We start from the raw sequence: 20,943 nt of genomic DNA on the forward strand, positions 1-20,943 counted from the left end.
AGGCTATGGGTGTTTTCTCAAGCACACGAAACTCCTTACAGGCCTATAATAGGCACACAATAAATATTAGTTGAAAGAATAAATGAATATAGGCTATATACTAAACATGTTCCTTAGAGGGACACAGAAAAACTCCAAGCTTTCACTGGATTCTCAAAAGGGTCCATGACCCCAATAAAGGTTAAAACCTAGGCATACGTCTTCCATTTACACATACCATGCATGCAGGTTTTGAAAACCATGATGATGCCATACATATATCACAAGAAGCCTCCATATTTGCCAAACCCTGTATCAATGCTCTCAGCTACTTGTTCTCTTGGTGGGCAGCAGAAAGTAGGTTCTACTTTTGCTTAGGATATTAGAAAGTCTTCTAGAATGTGACTACTCATCTTAAAAGTTTTAAAGGAAATCTCACAGAGCAACTGAGCTAGTTGAGTTTATATATGCTGAGACAAAAAACTGGTTGGAATAGGCAAAAATTCTTTTTCACTGCTTAAGAGCACTGCAAACCAAAAATGCCACTTTCTGTAAAAGAGTCAAAGGTTGGAGGAGTCCCAGAAGCAATAAAGGAAAAAATTAATAAATATAAACACAGAAAGTTTTAAAACTTTTGCCCTAAAAAAAATGCCATAAACTTAGAAAACACATAAAATGAATTTGGGATTCATCTCATAGAAGTGCTAATTCTCTTAAAATACAAAGTCTTTACCTAATCAATAAGAGCTGATCCAATAGGGAAATGGACAAAGGACATTTAAAAGTATTTCGCTGAAAGAACAAAACAATAAATATGAGAGAGAAGACTTAATGCACTCAAAATTATAAAGACTCAGTATAATAACATTTTGCGCCTATAAGATTGGCAAATATTATGAAATTTCATGAAAGCTAGTATTGCCAAAGGCCTAAGGAAAACAGACTTTACTGTTGGTGGAGGGAGAAAATTGGTGCAACTCATTTGGAAGGTAATTTAGCAATATCTATCATAATTTAAAGTGTAATAACCTTTGACCTACAACTCTATCTCTAAGAATTTTTCCTATAAATAGATAAATTCACACAAGTATGCAAAAATTTATGTTGTGGTATTGCTTATGCTCCACAAAAAGTGAAATCAATCAAATGCCCTTCAAAAAGGGAACTAATTAGGGCCGGCCCCGTGGCTTAGTGGTTAAGTGAGTGCGCTCCACTGCTGGCGACCCGGGTTCGGATCCTGGGCTCGCACCGACGCGCTGCTTCTCTGGCCATGCTGAGGCCACATCCCACATACAGCAACTAGAAGGATGTGCAGCTATGACACACAACTATCTACTGGGGCTTTGGGGGGAAAAAATAAATAAATAAAATCTTTAAAAAAAAAAAAGGGAACTAATTAAATAAAGAGAATACTAGGAAATATTACACAGTGGTTAAAAAGATTAAAATAGTTTCATATGCTGATATGGAAAGGCCTCCAAGACATACTAAAAGAAAAGTAAGATACACAGAGAATAGTACCTATATTATCATTTGGTTTCAATAATTTCTTCTGGAAGGATACTTGTTCATTGTGGTTACCTCTGGGGGTACGGGAATGGGAGTTCTATACTTTCTACATTACTGACTAACTTAACGCTAACACGCCTTGCATTTGTAACATATAACTTATTTAGCCACCTGATAGTGGTACTGTTTTCCAAACTTATAACACTATCTTATTTTAGCATCACAAAGTTTCTAAGAAGCATGTGTGGTTATTATTATTCTCATTTAATAGATAAGGAAACTGAAGCTCAGAAAATATAAGGACAATAAACAAGTAGAAAAAGATACAAAACATAAGAAATTCTAATTTTTAAGTATATCATCACAGAACTAGGGAATGGCAAAGCAAGGAATTAAACTTGAGTCTTGTTTTGAAATCCAAAATTCTTCCCATTTACCACACTGCTGTCAACTTCTGTTATAAAGTTAAGTATATTAAGCACACATTTCAAGAGCTATAAAGGAATATCCTCTAAGTATAAAATCCACAAGCTACAGTGCCACACCACTTCCTCCCTGATCTATAATCTACCACAAGAAAATTGTTGTATTTTTTTCCTCTTAAACTCAAAATTTTTATGAAAAGAAAACTGATCACTGGAAACATAATAAACACTAATTCTAACTATTCTCAATAGTAGTCTAAAACATCTGTGATACACTTCTGCATAAGTCAAAATAAATTTTATTTTCACTGACATTACTTTGACTGTCTTTGGTTAACATTATCTCATGAAGATTCATCAGCTCAAAATTAATTAGTATTACAGAACGGTGCATTCCATCCAAACCATTCATCTCTGTTGGCTCACATGCCTCACTGCTATTGGCACACCACTGTAACAATGGGCATGGTGCCACGGGAACAGATGGGCACAAACACAGATACGCCAAAGAGCCAGTGTGTGCATCAAGTCTGAGTATTAGGATTAGATTTTCCTCCAAAAAATTCATAAACTATAGTAGAATAAATATAAGTTTTCTACAACTGTGTTAATAAGATATGCCAACTCAAAGCTGGATTAGTTTTTAAATTCTTTTGAAAAGAAAAAACAACTTTCCAAGGCCACAGAAGGCAGGTTTTCCATCTAATGAGTTTGGATCAGCCTTCTATGTAGGGAATTGAGGAAACCAATATGCAATCTCTACCTTAGATAAGCTTTGTCCCTGAAGCACTTGAAAATCTCAATAAAAAATTCAGTTTTTAAAAAGTCACATGGCAGTGTTGCAAGATGAAAAAGTTCCAGAGATCTGTTGTACAACACTGTAAATATACTTAACACTGCTGAACTGTACACTTAAAAATGATTAAGATGGTAGGGCCGGCCCCCTGGCTTAGTGGTTAAGTGCACGCGCTCCGCTGCTGGCGGCCCGGGTTCGGATCCCGGGGCGCACCGACACACCGCTTCTCTGGCCATGCTGTGGCCACATCCCACATACAGCAACTAGAAGGATGTGCAGCTATGACATACAACTATGTACTGGAGCTTTGGGGGAAAAAATAAATAAATAAAATCTTTAAAAAAAAAATGATTAAGATGGTAAATTTAATGTTATGTATTTTTTTTTTACAACAATTGAAAAAAAAAGTCACATGGCCCCATCAAGTTCCCTGATGAAGGCTATGTAGGCCGAGAAACAGAAAAAACGTCCTACAAATTCCTGCTTGACAGGAATAGAATCTGAAAGTGCAAATCACTGAAGTTCACATGATTATTTCAAACGCTGCCATCTGTTGAAAAACTATTGTCATCTACAATTAATTGTCATTTTCAAAAGATTAATTTATTTCTACATGTGGTTTTAAATTTTTGAAATATAAAATATACACTATTGACCAAATTATACTGAAAATTTTTATGATTTTTACATTAATGAAAAGTTTTTAAACAACTAAGAATGCTAAAGAAAAGAAGAAAAAATCATTTGTGGTCACTAGCATCCAAAATAATTTGGTAAGTAACGTACAAGGCACCAGAACAGACTGCACTATGTGTGCACGTGTGCGTGTGTTTGTGCATGCGTCTGTATACAAAAGCTATCTCTGATTTCCAGGCACTAAAGCATATTTTCTCTTTAAAGAAATGTTCAAGTATCCAATCACCTTGATAAAACCAATGTTATTTTATAATTGTTGCTATTGTCAGATAGGCAGAAACTATAAGAACTATGTGTTTCTAACTTTAATTTAATTAACCCTAGCATTTCTACAACATGTGATGTTAAATAAGAGTCATCTCTTTTCATTCCATTAAAGTACATAAAAGTGTTTGTAAAATTCTTACTGCCCCTGCAGGTTGTGAGCTCAAATATTCAGAATAGTGTCACAGATTTCTGGATTTCAAGAACTAGGTAAAATTTCAACAAAAATTCTGGGTAATAACACAGGGTTGCCCACTTTTTAGTGTGCCAAATAAAAACATAACAAAAAGTACCCTCAATTATCACCATTCTTTCATAAAAGAGAGTAGGAAGACTGTCTGCGTTCCTTTGATGACCAGTGCAGGAGCCATCTGAACTCCTTGACTAACCTGACTGCTCACGGTATTTGGCTCTACTCTTCTTTAGATCCTATGTTTTTTTTTTTTCCCATTCCCAAATATTTTTTCGCCAATATTATATTCACCTTTTCCATAACCACAAATGTATCTCAAAAACAGATTTTTGACAGAATTTGATTAAATCTAATGAAAGATGCAATTATTTAGTCACAGACAACTATAGATTACTCTCTCACCTCAGTACAGTCTCAAATATATATGGACAGCCCTGATCTCTCTAAACTCCAGTCCAACATCATCAATGAAAAGGTCCTTTCTCCTTCCCAAATGTCTTCTCAACCCTTCCCTATTTCAGTCACTAGTCCTACCGTTCTTCTAGTTAGGCTTAAAACTGAAGTCCTTGATTCCTTCCTCCTCTCACCCAAATCTAGTGAGTAACTAAGACCTACAACTCCTCCTTTACTAACATTGTTCACAATTCCCTTCCTCTTCATACCCCCTCACACCAACAGAATCCAAACCATTATCCCATGACTCTTGGCCTTTTGCAACATCTCCTTTATGGTTCCTGTCTCCAGTTTCTTTTCTCCAATCTGTTCTCCATGCAATGTCAGATTAATCTTCCCAAAATACCACTACAGTAATCATTTGTAATCATTAACTCCTGTTCTTAGAATGGAAGTTAAAGTCCGATTTCCTTCACACTCGAGCAACTACCTCTCGAATCTTATTTTCCACTGCTCCTTTCCAGAACTCCCCTCTTTACCCATACAAGTTCACGCACTGTTGCCAAAAAAAAAGCCAGAATATCTTACCTTCACTCTTGGTTCTTTCCCGCTAAGAATTACCCTTCATCCTTTCCTGATCTTTGTGTCAAGGCCCAAATCAAAGTCCACCTCGCCAGCAGCTCCAGCCTTCAGTGATCATTCTCGCCTTCAATAACCTGTTGCACTCCTTGTTCCATTTGACACTAAGCAAGTACTAACTTTTCTTAATGTGAGTGTCCTGACACCTCAATGAGAAATTTTCTAAGGCCCTTCTAGCTCTGGTTTTATGAAATATGTGCATGCAGTATTTTCATCAATAAAGTTTAATGCATTAAGCACTAGTTTAAAATTTGAATAATGTTAGGCAGATATGAAGTTATTTGCTATGTTGTAATGATCATGTTTTGAATTTATTTCAATATGCACTATTTGAAAAATGTCAATACATAAAGGAAAAAAAATGAGTATAATTGAGTCAATATATTTTTAAAGCGGCTTTTATAATTTAGCAGACATTGCATCTTAATATAAGTCACTATTCAAATTGTGTCCTTATGAAAATGTTTTGCAAACGGATTCATGGATACATGACCCATGGAAAACCGTTTTCAAAAAACAAATGTAGGGGCCAGCCCAGTGGCGTAGCAGTTAAGTTCTTGCCTTCTGCTTCAGTGGCCCAGGGTTCGCAGGTTTGGATCCTGGGCGTGGACCTATTCACCACTCATCAAGCCATGCTGAGGCGGCGTCCCATATCATATAGAAGAGCTACAACTCTACAACTATGACACACAACTATGTACTAGGGCTTCGGGGAGGAAAAAGAAAAGAGAGGAAGATTGGCAATAGATGTTAGTGCAGGGCCAATCTTCCTCAAAAAAAAAAAAAAAACCCATCCTGAAAAGGAATGAGCTAAAAAAAAAAAATGTAAAAGCGCTGATGTCAAAGCCAGGGAAGTATGAGGGAACAGCCTGCATGAGCTCAGAGAACATGGGAACTGTTTCTCTATTTTGGAAACTAAGAGACCCTCTGGGCAATTACACACTTTGGATAATAATGAGGACTCAAAAAAAAAGGGAAAAGTACAAGTATGTGGGTATGGAGTCCTATGAAAATTAAAGATGTGATCCATAAAGAGCAAACCTAAGAGTACCTGAATGGGAGAGTAATAGGATACGGAGTTACGTGGAGGCCGTCCATACAAAGAGACATTTAGAGCTGATGCGATTCAGACAAACCCAATCCAGAAATGGTTTCTGCTCAAATAGCTGGGGCCCATATCTGTAACACTAGTGAAAGGAAGAGTTTTATATGCATTGAGTGCAAATAACTGAGCCAAAAGAGGCCTGGGTGAAGTGGGGTCTGGAGATCTCTGCAGAGTGGAGTTTAAGGAAGGGAAGAAAGAGGCTCAAGTCTAAACAATTGGTGGTTTTGAACAGACAGAATTTAGACTTGATTCTATTACCAAGATTCAGTAGGCAGGACAGAAGAGCTCCAGGACTAATATGTTACCAGGAAGACTGGGGGACTTATGCGTTCTTGAGGTATATTGGGGAATGGCCAGAAAAACAGAGTAGATAAGAGTACCACAAAATATAAGGTATTATTACTGCTATTATTACAATTTTAATGTTAGTTTGTATCCCCCAAGCCAAGAACTGAGGCTATACAGAGTAGCCACTCAATAAATCTTTGACAATTATGGTGATGGAGGTATGGAGGTTTGTAGGGAGCAGCGATGAATGACAAAAGTAACTGTTACTGTCTCCCACAATTACTTAGGCATATTTATTTATGTTCTGCCCTGTTCCCCAACTTTAATTTGAGGAGGATATTCAACTATTCATAATATATAGCAAGACTATAGAAACTTAATGGGGAAAAGAAAAAATAAGGAAATTACAATAGAGGCAAGAGTAAGGTTAATACCCAAAACACATACCACAAAGTTCCACACACTTGCTAGCTGCAGACCACAAATTTTGCTTTAAGTTTTCTAGCAGTCATCGTGTAAAGGAAACAATCAATGATTCACACTCTTGATAAATAAACGGGGAAGGGAGGATTTTAGAAGAAATAATTATTTCTGATACTCGACTCTATGCATCCACACAGAAAAACATATTCAAAAATAACCGCCACTGAGCTTAGTGACCCCTATTCATCCTTGCTGTTGTCATCTGCCACTCCTCCACTCAATAAGACATTTTAGCCACTGGCTATTATTCTGAGGGACTTTAACATCCACTTGGAAGCCCATCCAGTACCTGATTTCTAAGTTCCTTGGCTTAATCATCTTTACTGATACTCACCTCCACACAACTTTCAGCTGTTCAGCCACAGTAATACCCCAAATCCTACACAAACCCTGTCATCATTCAAAACTACTCAATCCCTGAAATATTACATTCATACAACTCTGCATCTGGTCACCATCTCCTACCCTTCTAGCACTCTCGCTCGATTACTCCCACTACACCTGTTCCTTCGACTTCTTAGAGACTTCTGGTCCCCTGAGCCCCTATCTGCCCCAGCTACCTTTACCTCTTTCCCACTCCAGCTTAGATACCATGTTTAATTACTTCCACATCTTTCTTACCAATATCCTAAACCACCTTGCCAAACTGTCATTCATAACACCCATCTAGCAAAACCTCAATCCTGCATCATGAACTGACCATTTTCTTCAAATCTATGCAAGGACTGCTGAGCACTGCTGGAGAAAAAGATCAGACTGCTGACAATACAATCAATGGTCTCTAACCTGAACTAGGCAAGCCCTCAATATCACCCGGCAAGCCTTCCTGGTTCCTCTCAGGGGGCCTTTCCATCGTCTCTAGCAGCTACTTCAGACCTCTTCGCAAACTTCTACCCCTTCCGCGTCCCTCTCCCACTCTCATCAGATGATCTAACCATTTTTCCCTCATTAACAGAAGACTATAAACTTCCCAGCCTCCAAATCCATCCCTTCCTCCTTTTCTCTGTTGTGTCCTAGATCTCTATTTTCCGACACCCTTCTCTGTTGCCTCCTTTCAACGAGCATTTAAGCATTCTCAGCTCTCTCCAACTCTTGAAACAGAACTTCCTGGGGCCGGACCGGCGGCAAAGTGGTTAAGTTCACACGCTCCGCTTCAGCTGCCCTGGGGTTCACAGGTTCGGATCCCGGGCGCGGACCAACGCACCGCTTGTCAAGCCATGCTGTGGCAGTGTCCCATATAAAGCAGAGGAAGATGAGCACGGATGTTAGCCCAGGGCAAATCTTCCTCAGCAAAAAAGAGGAGGATTGGCAACAGACATTAGCTCAGGGCTAATCTTCCTCACCAAAAAAAAAAAAAAAAAAACCAGAAGCTCCTTAGACTCCTTGTGTCCCTACAATTCCATCCTTTCCCCTCCCCCTGAAGCCAAAGTTCTTTAGAGAAGAGGTCTTCCTCTACTCACCTGTCACGCATGCTTCAATCCACGGCAATCTGATTTCCCCTAACGCTGCTGTCACCACCACCATGGTCACCAACAACTGCCTTGTCACTGAATCAAAGAAACACTACTTCTGACACTACTTATTTTACTGGGCTGCTCACCAGCAGCTAGTTAAGTTCTGACCACTTAACTCCCTGAAACACTCTCTTCCTTTGATTTCTGTTAAAGCAAAACATACATAAGGCCCTCTTCTTTTAGGAAAATGAGAAATGAGCTCCTTCTTTAAGACTAGACAGCTTTAAAGCAACAGAATACCTGCCATCAAGACTGAGCATTACATAGAAAAGTCTAAACAAATACACTATTTACTCCCTTATACTATAAGATCATTATTCCCAAATCCTTGATAAACACACAGAATTAACCTAGTGCTTATTAACTTCATTTATTTTTATATGGTGTACATTAAAGATACTTTATATGATTTAGTTGTTACAAATGCTTGTGAAATCCAATTCAGAAAAATAATCATGTGAAATCTAACGATAATTTGAAAATTAAAAACATAAAGCAGGAGTTAATGTGAAAATTAACAATGATTCTAAAATTTTAACAGATAAAAAAGTACATTGTTTTAAAAACAAAACTTTAAAAAAAGCTCAATTGATCTTAACGGTGTTACAATAGTAATAATAATTATTGTGCTTATTATGTATCACGCACTGTTAACTGTTTACATATTTGTTAAATCTTTTAATCCTCACAATAATTCAATTCAGTGAGTGTAGGAAATATCATCCCTATCATCCTCATCCCATTTTACAGATGAGGAAACCAAGGGCATGGAGTGGTAAAGTAACCTGCCCAAGTACCACTTCTTAGCTCTGTGACAAGTTTTCACACCCAGGCAGAGTGGATCCAGAGTGGGTGTGTTTAAGCATTATGCCATACTGCCTCAACAAACCACAAAGAACAATTTACCTGCCATCTTCCTCCTACAGAAGAACCAGGTCCGCCCCTTTTCCTAAATCTTAAACACAATGCAAAAGCTGTTTCTACAATCAACTTCGAGGGTTTCCCCACACTTCATTCTCTCTTCTTGGTCTTCTGAGAGAGCTCCAATTCTCCCACTCCCTTCAACGTGGACTTTACTGAGATTCCTCCTTGGCCTTCTCCTCACATCCCACACATCTTCCCTTCAATCGCTTCCAAAATCATCTATCAACTGATGACTTCCAAATCCAGCCCAGGTATCTCTCCTGAGCGTCACGTTCATGTATCTAACTGCTTAACGGATGCCCAACTAGCATCTCAAACTCAACAGGTCCAAAATGGAACTCAACACTTCCCCTCCTCACTCCAAACTTGCTCTACTTCTGTGTCTGCAATATCACAGAAGACTTGCACCATTCACATAGTTGGCCAATCCAAACACCTAGGGTGCAGTGAGGGTGATCTTTCTAAAATGTAAATCTCATTATGTTGCTCCTCTACTTAAAATCTTTTGGTAGCTTCTTACTATGCAAACCTTCAAGATAAAATTCAAATTTCTGAGCATGGTATACAAGACCCTTCGTAATATGGACCCTGATTACCTATCAACCATCTTTCACCAGTCCCTCATTTCCCTCCAACTCTGTGCTCCAGCCATACTGAACCTTTTCCTCTTCCCTAAATGAGCTCTAAATCCTTACCTTTAAACCAGCACTGTCCAATAGAATGTTCTGTGGTAATGAAAATATCCTTTACCTGCACTATCCAATATAGTAACAGCTAGCTACACTGAGCACAAAAAAATGTGGCTAGCGTGACTCAGAAACTGAATTTTTTCATTTTAATTACATTAAATTAAAATAGTTACCTTCGGCTAGTGGCTACTGTATTGAACAGCACAGCTCTAAACCTATGTATATGCTATTTCCTCTGCCTGGTATACACAGGTATGTGTGGAAAGCCCTGGTCGGTGCGACCACCTAACATCATCAGAATTGATTCTTTTGTTAGGTTATTCCTTTTATTTATGTAGTTAATAACTAATGAGGTCCCACTCTATGCAAGATACTATTTAAAACTTTTAGTGGAGCTAATTATATAACTTCATTTGTATACCAGAGTTGTTTACTTTTCTAACAGTTTAGTAGCTCTTTCAAGATAGTGACTTAGTTACAATTTGTCCCAAAAGGACTATCACCTTAAGAAATGAACAGGCTCCATATATTATAAATGAAAAGAGCAAATTATAATGCCTTATTACACTATAAAGGCATATAGCTTTGCTTTAAAAATACATAGCACATATTATGGAAAAGAAAGAAGACTAGATGATCTATATCATGTTAACTGATTCTCTCTGGGTGTTGAAATTAGGATTGTTGTTTTTTAACTAATTTGTATTTGCTAAATTTTCTACAAGGAAAAGAGGATATCAGTCCAGTGATTCTCTCCTCTCTGGTGTATCATCAATTTTCCCTCCTCTTCATCAGATGGTTCCATCAGCAAACAAGATGATAAAGTTTCTCCCATCTCAAAAAAAAAAAAGAAAAAATCCCTTGACCTAACATTCCCTTCCAGGCAGCACTTCCCTTGCACCCACTCCAGTCAGGCTTTCAGCCCCACCACTGCACTAAACTGCTTATCAAGGTCACCAAAGTCCTCCACGTTGACAAATCCAAAACCCGCTGGTCAGTAATCATCTTACCTGACCAGATTCCTACTAAATGACACAATTCCTCCACGACTGCCCCAGGGCTTAGTACTCTGATCTCTTCTCTTTCTCAACTCACTCCCTTGGTGTCTCATCCAATCCATGATATTTAATACCATTTATAATCTCAAGTCTCCCAAATTTTTCTCTCTAGCCTGACTCCTCCCCTAAGCTCCAGATTCATATGTCCAGCTGCCTATTTAATATCTCCACTTGGATGCCTTACACACATCTCAAACTTAACATTCTCAAGCTCTTGATCCCCTTCTCCCTTTAAAAAATTCCTCTTCATGCAATCTTCTTCATTTCAGTTGACAGCAATTCCAAACTTTCTGCAATTTAGGCAAAAAACCTTGTGCCCATCCTTGATATCTTTTTCTCTCACATACCACATGCAACCATCACAAATCTCATTGGCTCTACCTTCAAAATGTATCCAGAACTCAACCCCTCCTCTCCACCACCACCAATCTAATTTAGTCATCATCTTCTCTTGCCTGGGTTAGTACAACAGCCTCCTTGCTGGTCTCCCTGCCTCAGATCTGCTGTCTATTCCTAGTTCAGGAAGCAAAGCGATCCATTTAAAAGGTAAATTGGATCATCTCACTCCTATGTTCAAAACCCTCCAATGGCTTCCCTTCCCGCTAAGAGTAAAATCACGGTCCTTACAGTGATTTACAAAGCCCTGCAGGATCTGGCACCTGACCTCTCTGACCTTCTCATCTACAACTTCCCCCTCCTCTTCATTCCCTCTACTCCAGCCATACTGGTTTCTTTGTTGATCCTCACATAGATCAGCAATTCTCCTGCCTCAGGGCCTGAGCACTTGCTATTCCGTACATCTGCATGTCACTCCCTCACCTCCTTCAGGTATGTGCTCCATTAACAAATTCTCAAGGATCTTTTCCTGATCCTGCTATTTCCAACTCCAACCCAATCCCCACCCTCTCTATCCTCTTTCGCTGCTTTATTTTTCTCCTTGTCACCAACTGATGGACCATATACTGACTTGTTTATTACCTATCTTCTTTCCACTAGAATATATGCTCCATGAGAGCAGGCATCTTGTCCACTGCTTAATTCTCAACATCAACAACAATGCCTAGCATACAGAAGGCACTCATATTTGCTGAATCAATAAATTACCTCTATAACTTTTTTAAGTTATTGAAAAAAAAAACACTAGAAATGAAGAAACAGGTCCCAAGTACTCCACAGACTATAACATTTTTGAAGCAGGAAATATATCTTGCATATAAGAGGCAATTAATAGTTACGGACTTCCAAATACCCATTCTCTTCAAAACCCTCCAAGGGCTTCTCTTCTCATTCAAAGTAAAATCCAAAGCTCTTAGAAGGCCCTACACATTCTGGCCTGCACCTTCCACTCTGCCCTTAGCTATCTGCCCTCTTAGCTATCTGCCCTCATAGTACTAACTTCCCCCTCATCCCTCATGACCTCACTCTTAACCTAGACTTCAAGAAACTGAGAAAACCCATTCCTAGAGTAAGGCTGGGTGATGTGTAGCTCTGTCAACCCATGGTTTTGAAACCAGCCTTTATTCATGAGTCTCTCCCTTGTCCAGCTGCCATGCCAACTCACTCAGCTGAGGGATTAAAGACACTGGCCTTCTAATTAGGTCGGTTCCTATCAGCAATACAAATAATCAGCCTATCAATAAGCAGACATTGACTACAAATTATTCACTTCTGGATCTATGAACTCTTTCCAGCCGATGCGCTAAATAACTCTTCCCGAAATACACAAGCCAACGAACGTTATTCATGATAATATGAAATATAGGAAAATCATTTCCTTCTTGATTATTCTACTTTGGGCTCTTCGCTTTAAATTTTGAATTTGGACTGCAGGCAATTTGTTTTTGTCAGTAGTTCATTTATATACACAACTGCAATACTGTCAAATTATTTCACTGTAATACATTTGTCATTCCATGAGTGTTCGTAACTTTTCATGCAGTAAAAAAGAACATTTCAACTAACCATCTGTCTGCTTTTCTGCTTGTTTTCATCATTCAGTTTTAGTAATGTTGCTCTAAATTCCCAATCTTTTTAGAAATAATGTAATATCTCATATCCTGGGATTTAATGGTAAGCCTTGAAATTTAAGTATTCCAGATTTTCTCCTTGGATTTCACCAGATCAATGATCTTAAAAAAACATATCCTATATCAAAGGATGAGTATTTTCTTGGCTGAATATTTCTTTAGATAAATTGTATAAGTCAGAACTGACTCTCCTCCAAGTAGAAATGCAAGGTAAGTAAATAAAATGGAAAATTTTTATAATCTGTTGGAAAGTACGACTCTGCTTACAGGCAGTATTTCATCAATTTTTTGTTCAATGTAGTAATAATTTGAAGTATATTTCAAGAATTAAATTATAGGAACCCTACTGCACCAGTGAAGTGACAAAAAACTTGAGTAGCTGGCCCTTTGTAAAACCAGCAGCCTTATTTATGCAAAGACAAAAACAACCAGTTCATCTAGCTCGGAATGAACTGCAGATACCATTATACAGTTTCTTCTTTGGTCAATAGCCATCTTGGAACAAATGACATTTACTTAGTGAAAAATCAATAAAACATTGAAATTGCCTAATATTTTCTATGCCCTTTGTAAATAAAAAAAGATCCAATTTACATATATAGCAGGGCAACTATGTTGTTAACATCTCCAGAACTAGATCTAGTGACCACAAATTTCAACCATCTAAGCAGAATTAACAAGATAGATCAGTTACCAAACTGGAGTTATATGGACTCAAGGGATTCAAATCTTCAGAACTTGAGGATGATGAGAAGGACCATAGCATGCTACAGAAATCATTAGTGGAGTGTATCTTCATAACTGCAACCCTGGACTCCTGAGCACAAGAGACAGGAATTCACAACGAGGAGCCTGCGCCTCTTCATAATATGCTAACGACTCAGGGCTCCAACACTTGCAGCATCTCAAGCTAAAATGTGTTTGACATTTCAAAGTTCCAGCATTTCCATTTTCTTCAGTAGTAAAGGACTGTTTACATAAATAAAGGCTTATAATAAATACCTTTTGGTAGGTATATCACACTGAAAAGTTGAGAATTATTACACAATTTAACATTAACTATATACTTGTATTACTGACTGTTAGCTCACATTAGCCTTATCTCAAGAACTAAATTCTAAGTTTCTTACAGGTAAGATAAAGATCTTATCATTGTTTTCTATGTTTACGCTGAGAACACAGAAGAATGAACTATACATATGGAATAATCCCAAATATGCAAATAAAGATGCCTTTGAAGAATGGAAGAGAGACAAAAAATCCTGATTGTAAAGTTCACTCAATACCTATGTGACAATTCCAAGTCAATTAACCTTAACCACAGCAAAGACTCAATAATGCCGTGAAGAAAATGGTTGTTCCAGACCTATATATAATTAACTTCAGGGGGATACAATAATCCATCAGTATAATACAATACAATAGGGATACCAGACCAGGTTTTCCTTCTGCATAAGGTCCACTGAATCAGTCATGCTTTATTTTTTAACTACACTGGCTACAGAGACAGTAAATGTCAGTAGATTCTGAATCATTTGATTGAATAAAGGACCCAAAAATATTTACTAAGTAAAATTATGAGCCAAACACTTTGCTAGGCACCTTCAAATAAATTATACCAATATTAGAAAGTGTGCAAAAAAGGTTCCTTTATACAATGTTCTACAAATTTTCATTGAGTCACTACATAACCTGAGAATACAGAATGACTGAACGACATAAGGTATCAATGAGAAACACGAGGACAAGTGAAAAGAAAGCAGAGCAAGCTTCAAACAACTGGAACTATTAAAAACTGTTAAATGAAAAATAACAAAAATATGGTATAGACCCCTATTAAAATTAAATATTATAAATAAAAAATGGAAACAATCACAGAAAAAAGTTTAGAACCTCCTATTGAGACACAATGACTCTGAGGTATGTCCAAAATAATGTGTTACTATTAATAAAGAACTGACATCTGGGACTGGTTTATCTTTATTTTTACTAAAGTAAACTTAAGAACATCCCTATAAAAGGTTACTCTCCTTCAGCTGCACTTCTATATGCTTTCTTGAAAAAAAAAAACAAGTAGCAGAGATCAAGTCAGATTGGTTGTAATTGCATACAGACCACAGACCCATGTAATCTTCCTAGTGGACTCCACTGAGAAACACTGATATTAAAGGTTAAATGGTTCTATGCAATGAAATTTTCATGTCTGATGTTGCAAACATGACAATTAATAAAATTTAATTTGCAATGCAAATACACTGATGCAGCATTGACTACATCCTACTATTTGATGCAGTAGGACTACAGGAGAGCATGCAGCACTCTGTTTTGGTCTAAATTAGCTCTGCCAATCTAAACAAGTGAAAAGTCCACCCCAATTTCATAAGGGACTTCACCTTTTAATTGTTAAACCCAACGGGCCTCTTCTCAGCCTTCATTCTATTTGCCCTCACTCTGCAACGCCAAACATAGCTGACCATAGCTTACTAACTTCCCTCTTAGCTTCCCTTTTTTTTTTTATCCTTCTGGTTCCCTACTCCTCCGAGCACTGTCTCTTCCCTAGTTCTTCTTCCATTCACACCTTAAATGTTGGTGTTCCCTAGGGTTTTGTCTAAACTGCCTTCTCTTCTACCAAGAAAAGCTCTCCCTGGGTGATTTCATCCATTCCCCTGCTTTAATTGCTGCCAACTCTAAATGTTGATGCCTAAATCTATATCTCATCTGAAGATGCATTTTCTTTTGCAACTCCCCTGGTTTCCACATACTTTGCCTGAAGAACTTCCCTTTCCTCCACCTGGTGAAAACCTAAGGCTTTAAGATCTAAAATGTCACCACCTCAGTGAAGCTTTCACAACTTTTCCAAATAGTACTAAAATCATTTTCAATTATACTGCCCTATGAGAACCTCACCAAATAGGCAAGTATTATCATACTCTTTCTAGAAATAAAGACACTGAAGTTTGAAGAGATCAAGCAACTTGAACAAGAAAACACTTCTACAAGTGGAAAACATTAACTTAAATCCAGGTCTTCTCACTTGAGGTCCAATGCTCTTTCTAATACACTGTGATACTCTCAAAAGAAAAGAGATTCAGGGGCCGGCCCCGTGGCTTAGCAGTTAAGTGCGCGCGCTCCGCTACTGGCGGCCTGGGTTCGGATCCCGGGCACACACCGAGGCACCGCTTCTCCGGCCATGCTGAGGCCGCGTCCCACATACAGCAACTAGAAGGATGTGCAACTATGACATACAACTATCTACCGGGGCTTTGGGGAGAAAAAGGAGGAGGATTGGCAATAGATGTTAGGTCAGAGCCAGTCTTCCTCAGCAAAAAGAGGAGGATTAGCATGGATGTTAGCTCAGGGCTGATCTTCCTCACCAAAAAAAAATAAAAGAGATTCAGAAATTTAGCAGTTTTACTATTTCTAAGAAAAATTAGTCTTGTCTATTTCTTTCTAGAAATTAATTCCTAATGAAATGTTTAATCCAGAAATATAATTTTTTTTTTCTGGGGGAAGATTGGCCTTGGGCTAACAACATCTGTGCCCATCTTCCTCTACTTTATATGTGGGACGCCTGCCACAGCATGGCTTGATAAGCGGTGCGTAGGTCTATGCCCGGGATCCAAACCTGTGGACCCCAGGCCGAGGAAGCAGAGCCCAGGAACTTAACCACTATACCACCGGGCCGGCCCCCAGAAATAGAATTATTTTTTAATTATACACACACAGCCAAATTGGTTAAGATAAAAGAAGAGCTTCTTTTGGGGCCGGCTGGGTGGCATAGCGGCTAAGTGCGTGTGCTCCGCTGCAGTAGCCTGGGGTTCGCAGGTTCGGATCTCAGGTGCACAGAGACGCGCCACTTGTCAAGCCGTGCTATGGCAGCATCCCATACAAAGTGGAGGAAGATGGGCACAGATGTTAGTCCAGGGCCAGTCTTGCTCAGCAAAAAGAGGAGATTGGCGACAGATGTTAGCTCAGGGCTGATCTTCCTCACACACACACAAAAAAAGAAGAGCTTTGTTTAAGACAAAGAAGGAAAATAATTTAGAAAAAATCTAAAGCAGTAAAAGTTTACAACAATGCCCAAAGAAGGGAATACCCAAAACTCAGTTCTTTTCATTTTAAATGGAGAAACTGAAAATCTTGAAGCCAATAATACACAGGCTTGATTAACCAATAAATGATATATAGGATCTGCTTTCATCTAAAACTCCCTAATTCTGGTTTTGTTTAAAGGGGGGAGGGGATAAAGAAGATTGATAAATAAGATTAAATTCGGAAAACAAAAATCATCAATAATCCTGTGACTAGGGAGTGATCAGGCATCCTTGAGATGGTTAGTGGAGGATGAAAGGACACACAGCTTAGAACAAGAGGCCACAGAGCAGAACGGTGGAAGGAGTCAAAGAGATGGAACATCACCATTTTGCAGCCATTGTGGGCAAGACTGGTTCAGGAGATTCATCAGTGGTTGCTAAATATAGGGGGTGATGAATCTAACGAGGAGCAAGACATCTGCATGGTCTCAAAAGGTGCCCCCAGAGAAAGATTATTTTAAAAAAAGAAATAATGAACAACCCTTTGGGAAAATTAACACCATGAAGATGGGCATCCTATGACTCTGTACGCAATAGTCAGAGAAGGCCATATCACCTACGGTAGTATTCTGACCAGGGATACGTAACATGAATCAAAACATGAGGAAACACCAGCAAACCCAAACTGATTAGCATGCTATACAATAAATGACGTGTATTCGTCAAACATGTCAACGTAGCAAAAGATAAAGGCTAAGGAACTATTCCACATTAAAGGAGATTAAAGAGATATGACAACTAAATGAAATACATGATCCTGGACTAGATCCTGGACTAGGATCTAGAGGAAAAAAATGCTAAAAAATATTTTTTTTATTGGGACAAATGACAACACTGGATTATAGACTGTAGATTGTACTGATATTAAATTTCTTGACTATAACAGTACTATGGTTGTTAAGAGAATATCCCTGTTCTTAAAAGATACACACTAAGGTATTAAGAGTAAAAGGACATCATGTATACAACTTATTCTCCAATGGATCAGAAAACACAGTAATATAAATGTGTGTATGTGTCTGTGTGTATGGAGAAAGAGAGAGAAAGAAAACAATGTAGCAAATTTTTAAAAATTGGTGAATCTGCACAAGAGATAGTTCTCTGTACTATTCTTGCAACTTTTTTGTACACTTGAAACTATTTCAAAGTAAATCATCAAAAATTAGAGCAGAGCGTGGGCGAAATGGGTGGAGGGGGTCATAAGGTACAAACTTCTAGTTATAAAATACATAATAAAATAAGTCTCGGGGATGTAATGTACAGCACAGAGACTATAGTTAATAATACTGTATTGTATGTTTGAAAATTGCTAGGAGAGTAGATCTTAAAAGTCCTCATCACAAGAAAAAGTAATTGCAACTACATATGGCAACTGATGTTAACTAGACTTACTGTGGTGATCATTTCCCAATAACATAAATACCAAATCATGATGTTGGTCACAAAAATGTGATACGTTAATTATATTTCAATAAAAAAAATTTAGGGGCCGGCCCCGTGGCTTAGCACACTCCGCTGCTGGCGGCCTGGGTTCGGATCCCGGGGGCGCACCAACGCACCGCTTCTCCGGCCATGCTGAGGCCGCGTCCCACATACAGCAACTAGAAAGATGTGCAACTATGACATACAACTATCTACTGGGGCTTTGGGGGAAAAAAATAAAAATAAATAAAAAATTATTTAAAAAATTTAGAGCAGAGGAACAGAATAAGCTTTAAGTTTTTCACGTATATTTTCTCATTTAGTTTTTTTAAAAAAGGCAAGAAATATCACCATTTTATAAACGAGAGAATGTAGGTTCAAGAGAGATTAAGTGACCACTTCCAGAACAGGGGTCTCCTTGTGTCTATTCAACCCCAGTAGATTGCAGTTCAATGACCAAAATGTTTCTAATTTCTAAAGCTTCAAGGTCATACACTGTCCACAGCTACTATTCAAAGTTTTAAACTTTTAATGAGTTGTATGCATTCTCTAATAAAAGTACCATAAATTTCATGACCTAGTAAGTAGTGTATCCAAGTACTTGAGAGAATGGGCTCTACGATTAGAAGGTCTGGGTTCAAATCCAGGCAATGCAGGGTTCTAGCTTTGTGATCTCGGGCAAGTTACCCATACGTGTTTCAATTCCTCATCTGCAAAGCGGGATCAGAGAAGTATCTGGTAACACGCCACAGGGTTGTTAGACGGACTGACTGAGATAAATGTAAAGTAGTCTGCACAAACGCACAAGCACTCAAGAAACGTTAGCCGTTTTTATTTTAAATCCAACCTGCTCGGTCACCTCAACAGCACTCGTCACAGTCACAGCCATACATCGTTTTCCATCTGTCCATTCATAAAGCGCCTACAACACCTCCAGGCCCCTACACTCCGGGGTCGCAGAAAGGTCTCCCATCAGCAACACTCACGCTCTAACTCGCCCTCTCAACTGTCCAAACACTCCTTTCACCCTTATATACGAATTTCCCCGAGTGTGACCCAGCAAACATTGAACTGGCTACAACTGTGTTCAGGAGTCAGATTCCCGTGCCCCGGCCCAGACCCACTCAGTCAGAGGAGAGTCTTTGGGGCTGGGACCTAAGCTCTCCAGATGGCTCTTTTCTCACTCAAGTTTGAGAACTACTAGCGACCCCTACACACCCTCACCCGAGACTCCCCAACAACTCCCACCGCTCCCACTGACCCCACCGCGCCCACCTGCGGGAAACGCTACCGCCCGGCGCGGGTGCCGGCTCCGGACGACCCCGCCTCGCCGGGAGCCCGAGCCCGGCGCCCGCTCCCCCGGGGTCCCTCGCTCCTCAGGCCCTCCTCGCACCCCAAACCTTTCTCCTCACTTCTTCAAATCGCTGCTAAAGAGGCCGAAGGCGCCGGAGGGGGAAATGGTCGAGGTGGCCTCCTGCCCCAGCTCCGTCGCCTCCCCTCCTCCGGACTGCTCGTTGTAGGCGAAGCTGTTGCTGGACATCGCCGCGGTGCTGGCGGGCGCCGGCTCGGTGCTGCCGAGGTTGTCTCCGAAGGCTCCCGGCCGCAGGACGCGGAACAAAACTAGCTCTCGCGCGGAGGGGCGCGCGCAGGCGCTTCCGGACTCGTCACGGCTCCCGAAGCCAACCCGGCGGCCCACCCCCTGCGCATGCCCAGTGTGCGCGCTGGCCGGAGCCCACCCCGGCAGCTCCAGGGCCCGCCTGGATTTCCCCTCTCCGGGTTTTTGAGGACGCTGAGAGGCTCTGACCCGGCTGTGCCGCAGGGAGGCCGCGGGCGTGCGGAAGACTGGGCTCTCCGCTTTTACAGTCTGTCTGTACAGAGCGACCCATTATATCCATGCTGATCCTTTGAGGAGGTTCCCCGAGCCAGGGCACGTCTTTGCTTGACTCCTGCTGTAAACCAATAGCTTTCAGATTTCTCCTGAAACGCCATTTAACACCCCAGATCAACTTTCCTAAACCCGTCATGATCGCTTTTCCTTTCAGGCTGGTTTCTGCTCCTCTCCCTCCAGCCAGCGTGGCCTTACTTTCAACCTTTGTCCCAGACCTCTACACGTTAAGGAAACCTCTCCAGACTGTGCCTTTGAGGATCCGCCCAGACGTGATCATTCTAGTGAGCTTTGAAGGAAAATCCAGGGACCAGCAGTTCCTTGGAGTTAAGGGATTGCTTCCTACTGGCCCCTGGCTGCCAAAAATAAAATAAAACAGAGCCACCTCAGGCGCCAGAAGTAGTCTGTCATCTGGGCACCTCTTTCCTTCTTACTTTGCCCGTGGTGGCACTCACATCTACTAGGGAGCTGCCGCGGAATGCTGCCTGGCCCCAGAGCAGCACTTGGGAAAGTCTCTTTCCAGGCTTAACTTCCCCCAGCCAGCCCTCTCCGGCGGATTT

General features: G+C 39.9%; 1 protein-coding gene across 1 annotated transcript in view; it reads right to left on the minus strand.

Moving 5' to 3' along the window:
• Positions 1 to 20,145, minus strand: part of AP3B1 (adaptor related protein complex 3 subunit beta 1) — a 254,331-nt gene extending 234,186 nt beyond the window's left edge. Inside the window, exon 1 of the mRNA XM_058567328.1 lies at positions 19,911 to 20,145. Within this exon, the coding sequence (XP_058423311.1) occupies positions 19,911 to 20,038 (128 nt within the window). The 5' untranslated portion in view covers positions 20,039 to 20,145. The remainder of the gene's footprint in view (positions 1 to 19,910) is intronic.
• Between the last annotated feature and the right edge of the window lie 798 nt (positions 20,146 to 20,943).

Source organism: Diceros bicornis, chromosome 1 (genome assembly GCF_020826845.1).
Source record: "Diceros bicornis minor isolate mBicDic1 chromosome 1, mDicBic1.mat.cur, whole genome shotgun sequence".
Classification (NCBI taxonomy): Eukaryota; Metazoa; Chordata; class Mammalia; order Perissodactyla; family Rhinocerotidae; genus Diceros; species Diceros bicornis.